The sequence below is a fragment of the Coregonus lavaretus genome, assembly GCF_964263955.1.
Source record: "Coregonus lavaretus genome assembly, chromosome: 30".
NCBI classification, from domain to species: Eukaryota; Metazoa; Chordata; class Actinopteri; order Salmoniformes; family Salmonidae; genus Coregonus; species Coregonus lavaretus.
Window position 1 is genome coordinate 38473964 of NC_140017.1, and position 7020 is coordinate 38480983.

Here is a 7020-nt window from a genome sequence, read left to right on the forward strand (position 1 = left end):
GAAAGGCATTTTTCCCTTTATTCAGATTACAACAACTAATTTGCAGTTATTTGAAAAGGAAGTCATCTCCCAAATATCACTATTTCTAAAACAAGCCATAGAAAGTTGGTTGGAATTTCAATTTAATCCTCCAGAAACGACAGAAAAAATTATGCAACAAATATTGTGGTTAAATTCAAATATACTAATTGACAAAAAACCTTTATTTTTTGACAGAATGTTTAAAAAAGGTATAATCTTCGTAAATGATATCATCGGTAGGACTGGTGGAGTTATGTCGCACATGCAGCTAACAAAAACATATGGAAATGTCTGCTCTACCCAAAATTACAACCAAATAATTGCAGCCTTACCGCAAAAGTGGAAGAGGCCTTGCATTAAAGAATATAATTGGTTAAGGAAAACTGTGATAAATAAAAAAGTATATCAGTTTCACTTAAGCACCAAAGGATTGACAGCCGTCCCATATAGATTGCAAAATAGTTGGGAAGAGATCTTTTACGTACCGATCCCATGGCGTAGTGTTTATGAACTGACACGCAAAACGACACCGGATTCAAAAATTTGAATCTTTCAATTTAAATTATTATTGCTACCAATAGAATGTTATTTATATGGGGGATACAATCTTCCCAGCTCTGCAGATTTTGCTGTGAAGAGACAGAATCATTAGATCATTTGTTTTGGTTCTGTCCATTTGTAGCTTGTTTTTGGACACAGGTCCAGGAATGGCTAAAGGATTGCAATATTTACCTGGAGCTAACCTTGCAGATAGCATTACTGGGTGATCTGAAAAGTCATAGTCAATCAATCAATAATATCATAATACTTTTAGCAAAAATGTTTATTTTTAATTCACAATCTGTAGAAGCAATGAGAATAGAAAGGTTCAGAACTTTTGTAAAACATCACAGTACGGTTGAAATATATATGGCAAATAGAAATCCTATATGGATGGTGTTAAGAGATAGATGGGAGGTATTGAATAGAGTTGAAGGATGGGACTAATAACAAATAACAACAAATAATAACAAAAATAGCTAATAATGTAAGCATACTGTGTCCATAATAAGTATATAGGTTGTATGTTGGGAGCTTTTGGGAAAGAGCACAGTTAGAAAGATATGGCATTTAGAAGCAAACCGGATGGACATCATGAAAATGATCGGAGAGGTTGAGAGTAGAAGAAGTTCAGGAGCAAAAAATATGTGTGTATATATATTTATATATATATATATATATATATATATATATATATATATATATATATATATATATATAATTATTGTAAAATTAACTCTGTCCATAAGGTGTAGATAGTAAGTATAGACCGGAAGTGGAGGCCTGGGCGTTGTTGTTCGCTGGTTTGCTCCAGGTGGGGAAGGGATGGTGGGGTTGAAGGGTAATAAAGGGGAATATATATATAAAAAATGTTTAAAAAACATGGGGGATTGGAAGTGATGTAGACAATTACATTGATAGAAGATACAATCTATCTGCAATATTAAGATGATCCATTCCCCCCCAAAAAAATATCGAAAAAAATAGAAAAAAAAAAAATGAAAAAAATAAATAAATAATGAAAAGTAAATAAAAAATAATAACAAAATACTATAAAAAAAAGACAGAGCCACTTATCCAAAGATGTTTGGAGGGCTTTACTCTGGTCACAATTTATCCAGGGTTAACATCAGACCAATATAGATGTACAATTCTACAGGGCCGAAACAAAAAACCTGTCCTTTTTGATTCTAGGCCGAACTGACATCTAACGTTCTGTTATGCACAATCTGTGACATCTCCAACTGAGTGGAGGTTGCCGTGGGCGACTCCAAAGTGCCCTGGGGGAAGGGCTTGCGATTGAGCATGTCTGTCAATCTTATCCGGAAAGCCCTGCACAGGAACACATAGATCAGCGGGTCCAGACACACGTTAGTGGCAGACAACCAGAGAGTGGTCTCCTTGGCAACGTAGAGTGCGTTCTGCGCCTGGCAGTGGTTGGCTATGTTTCGGGTCTGGGTGAGAGTGTAGGGCACCCTGGCGAAATGAAAAGGGGCGAAACAAATGAAAAACACCCCCACCACCACGAAGACTTTGGCCTTGGTCCTGCGGCTGGCTGCTTTGGAGCCACTACGCGAGGCTTTGTAGGATTCGTAGACTTTCCGACTGATGAAGGTGTAACACAACAGCATCAGAGCCAGTGTGCCCCAAAACACCACCTGGGGAGAGGAGGGAAAGACTCAGCATCAAACAACATCAGCAGAAAAGCAAAAGGAAAATTTTTAACCACAAATAGGTGCTACCACCAGGCTACCATTCAGGGTAATGATGCTGAACTACAGGAATGTAGCCCTTACCTGGCAGAAGTAGTTGAATCCCTCATGCCACAGCATGCCGGCCTGACCCTTCATGGAGGTACACCTCAGCCGGCCACCAGAGGGCGACGGTGTGCGGTCACTCAGAATGGTATTGGGCAGAGCCAGAGACACCATCACAGCCCAGATGGCCGCACTCAAGGCCTGTCCCACCCCGACCCTCCGGAGGGCGCACTTCCTAAAGGACCTGACTATCTTGAGGTAGCGGTCAAGGCTGATGAGCCCCAGGAGCAGGATGCTGATGTACATGGTGGTGTAGAAGAGGACGGCAGAGTAGCGACAGTAGAACGCACGCAGACGCCAGGAGCCCACGTCGGCGTCCGCCAGGACCTTCACTGGGATGGACAGAGTCATCAGCAGGTCCGCCACCACCTGTTGACAGACAGGCCATCACGTCAGTTATCAGTCATGTCGTTCAACCATTCCTGACAGTCGGACTAAATTGGTGTTATCACAGAAAATAAATGCTGGTTCCCTTACTACGTTCTTCAGGTAGACCACGAAGGTGGTGGTGCTGCGGATGTTGAAGAAGATCCATGCAGCCAGGCAGTTCAGTACCAGAGCAAACAGGAAGAGGGCGCTGTAGAGCCAGGGGAAGACCACTGCCGTCACGCTGGTGTCACGCACACACTTCAGAGACAGGTTTGAATGGCTGCCGTTCATCCTCGCGCCCAGCACTACTCTGGAGAGAAAGATAATAAAAACAATGGATGAGCAGTATGGCCTCTATTTCCCCATAGCAACACAACATGCATTCACCAATGAGAGAGAGAGAGAGAGAGAGAGAGAGAGAGAGAGAGAGAGAGAGAGAGAGAGAGAGAGAGAGAGAGAGAGAGAGAGAGAGAGAGAGAGAGAGACAGAGAGAGATAAGAGACTGTAAAAACACCAGCAAATCAGTTCCAAATGATTTAATTTTGGAAATCCGTTCCAAAGTATTCCCACCTATAATAGAGAGATATATGTAACCGTATACAAATGTAAGCGAGGTTTGAAATAATTATTTTTTAGTCAAATATTATATCTGTTTGGGCTTCTTGCAGTCAAGTTGCAGTCTACAAATTATTTGTAATTATGTTCTGGCCCTCTGAACATCCGTTCAAGAAAAAAAAAAATCGGCCTGCAGCTGAATCTAGTTGATGATCCCTGCTATAAGGCATTAGGTCAACAGTAAAGTAAATGCTATACGCTGCTGCTACTGTTAATTATCTATCCTGTAGCCTAGTCACTTTATTGATAGTTATATGTGCAAATCTACCTCAATTACATCGACTCGGTACTGGTACCCTGTATATATAGCCAAGTTATCGTTACTCATTGTGTATTTTTATTCATTTTATTATTACGTGTTTTACTTTTCTATTATTTCTCTATTTTCTTTCTCTCTGTACTGTTGGGAAGGGCCTGTAAGTAAGCGCTTCACTGTTAGTCTACACCTGTTGTTTACAAAGCATGTGACGACTAAAATGTGATTTTATTTTAAGTCCTTTTGCTGTACAGATGTAGGATCTTAATTCGATCACTCTGTTGCAGGATAACTTTCCTGCAATGCAGGACATTTAATGTATTTTAGGTTTAAAAATGCTTCTGAAGTTTGTAATATCCACTTTGAAAATTTCAGACTTCATTTTCCCTGATGAAAAATGTATCAACCCATACAAAAAATGTCCATTAATTATATAATGTTGCTACATCCTACGTCTCACAGCATATTTATATTTAGATCCTAGTCAAGTTGGTTGGAGTAGGTGAGGCGGGAGGGCGGAGCCTATATTACAGGGTGAATACATCAAACAATGTAAAGAACACTGCTGGTTGATTTCCCTTCACCATACAAAAAACATCTGCTGTATTACAATTTACAGAAATAGAGAACATTCTGTTCAATATTTCTTGAAATGTTTTGCTATAGCGAGAAGGTTATTAGCAGTGAATATTTACGCCGTTTTTTTTTGTTTTTGTTTTGTTTTTGAATGTATGTATTAGAACTCTTTCTCCTTAGTAAAACATGATTGCATTGCCAGTCAACGACATGACGCCGCACACAGCAGGAAAAGCATGATTTTATTCCAGTTTGTGTGACTGTTATAACATCTCCACCAGTAGAGTAGATTTTATCCGACCCGCGGGTCTAATCACAGTGCCATTTATCGAGCGTGAACGCTGTCGGATCATAGCAAGCTCAGTGTAAACTCCTTAATGGAAGCCCTCTGTTTAGTGACCTATCTGAGCAGGCAGAGAGAAACTCACAATGCCTATCACAGGCCACATTAATGGAGCTATTAATTAAGGATACAGAGTGGGCCAACAATGGAAGCATTCCCTTGAACATCCTCGCGCCCAGCACTACTCTGGAGAGAAAGATAATAAAAAACAATGGATGAGCAGTATGGCCTCTATTTCCCCATAGCAACACAACATGCATTCACCAATGAGAGAGAGAGAGAGAGAGATAGAGAGAGAGAGAGAGAGAGAGAGAGAGAGAGAGAGAGAGAGAGAGAGAGAGAGAGAGAGAGAGAGAGAGAAAGAGAGAGAGAGAGAGAGAGAGAGAGAGAGAGAGAGAGAGAGACAGACAGACAGACAGACAGACAGACAGACAGAGAGAGAGAGATAAAAAGAGAGAGAGAGAGAGAGAGAGAGAGAGAGAGAGAGAGAGAGAGAGAGAGAGAGAGAGAGAGAGAGAGAGAGAGAGAGAGAGAGAGAGAGACTGAGAGGTTATGTGGTATTTTATATCTAACACAACCACAACCACTTGGAAAGGCTAAATCAGGCTTTTAGTTAAACACTAGCATTTCTTAGCAAACACCTGCTGGTTTGTTGGTTTCCAACCGGTGACATACAAAATGAGTACAACACATGCAAGTAACTTCTAACGCAATTAGAGGTCACTTTTCACAAAGACCCTTCAGAATGCATGTTTTAAAATGTCAATATTAATTTGGACAATGTAAATACATCAAGTTTAATGAGTTATGTATTCAAAGTCAAACTGTAACTTTAGTCATCATTTTCTCCAATCAGCAAAAGGCTGTTTTCTAAACCTTCCAGTGAACCCACAATAAACTGACCACCAGTTTAGTCCTCTATACAGAGCGATTACAAGATATGCTGATGTTAGACTGTACAATTTACAGTGGCAGTCACTTCTTACAACCTCCGTCCGTCTGTCTGTCTCTGTGTCCCTGCCGCTTTACATTGGGAGTCCAAACAGTTTAGAATGACATTCAGTGCTGTAACAGGTGCTATGGCAACCAAGGCATATTTTCAAAGTTGGAACCATAGGGGTTTGTAGACCGATACTCAGAAGAGATAGATCCCTTTTAGATCATGTTTTAACAACTTCGTGAGAGATTTGAGTCGAATCCCTGAAAATACACTCAGTCCCTACATACATCTGCATTGATTCAGTCTGATTTGGACAGCTCACAAAGAATGTGCTGTACTTTAGGCCATTCATTGAAAAAGTAATCTGAGGGCGGCAGGTAGCTTAGTGGGGTAAGAGCGTTGTGGCAGTAACCGAGCCGACTAGGTGAAAAATCTGTCGATGTGCCCTTAAGCAAGGCACTTAACACTAATTGCTCATGTAAGTCGCTCTGGATAAGAGCGTCTGCTAAAATGACTAAAACATGTTTTAATCTTTTTTAACAAAATGCTTGGTTATACACTGTCAAACATAAATTACATTAAATGCATTAATGAAAATGTCCTTACCCTCCTTTAATTGAAGATTTGATTTTGAAGATGTGAAAGTCACTGGAACATACAATATGAAGAAAAAAAACTCAGCAGTCTTCCCTCTATATGAAGAAGTGAAATATCAAATTCAGCCGTTTTCCTTAGAATCTTCCCAAAAACGTCACAATTTCACTTTATTTGCAATGGTCTCATTGGTTTTCACACCTACCAACAAAACTGTCCATTCGAGCGTGCTGTACAGGAGGTATGTGTGATGCTCTTTGCTATGGGTGTTCTCTGCATAGAGCTAGTGTGTGGTTTTCTCGTCAGAATCACAATGGCTTTGCCCAGTCTTACTCTGTGTGAATGAGCCTGTCTCTCCTCGCTTCCTGTTTAATTGTCCACTGAGAGGTTGGTGCCAGTGTGCGTCAGTTTCACCAGGTGATGAGTGGCGATGCAGCAGGCAGGACACACTTCCTGACTGAGATCTTAAGAGAACCCCGGAACCCTGACCCCTTTTCTAAATGTTACCGAAACAGTGCAAAGGGGGCTGTGGTTGTCAGCACACAGTGTGGGTTTGAGCAAGCAAAAAATAAAATAGCATGTGTCTCTGCTGATTGCAGGGCAGTGTGCAGGGCAGTGTGTTATTCCATATGAGTTGTTTGTGTGTTTCTTTGAGTTGGAGTGTTTGTTTTGTTGCGTTCTCTCTAAAACACTGCATCATCCCGTGTGTCGCATCCAGCTGAATCGTGTGGGTTTATAAGGGTATGATATAAGGCAGGGGCTTGCTGAAGCTTGAGGTTTTTTAACACTGTAACGTGACTGCTACATTATTGCTATGCAGATGAGTCATATCTGACTTCCTGTGGAATAGTGTTTTTTTTTAAGAAGGCCAGAATGCGTATGGCAACCAGCAGTGAGTGACACGCTTCTTTCCTTCTAAATATCCTACAACTGTTTGTAACAAAACATG

General features: G+C 40.8%; 1 protein-coding gene across 1 annotated transcript; it reads right to left on the reverse strand.

Annotated features, from left to right (window-relative positions):
- Window positions 1-1677: 1677 nt before the first annotated feature.
- LOC311105508 (P2Y purinoceptor 13-like) lies at window positions 1678-3038 on the reverse strand (the record flags this gene model as incomplete). The annotated part of the gene is made up of 3 exons (XM_084147680.1): window positions 1678-2219; window positions 2358-2747; window positions 2856-3038. The coding sequence occupies 3 exons, from the start codon at window positions 3036-3038 to the stop codon at window positions 1752-1754; spliced, it is 1041 nt and encodes a 346-aa protein (XP_084003806.1). The 3' UTR covers window positions 1678-1751.
- Between the last annotated feature and the right edge of the window lie 3982 nt (window positions 3039-7020).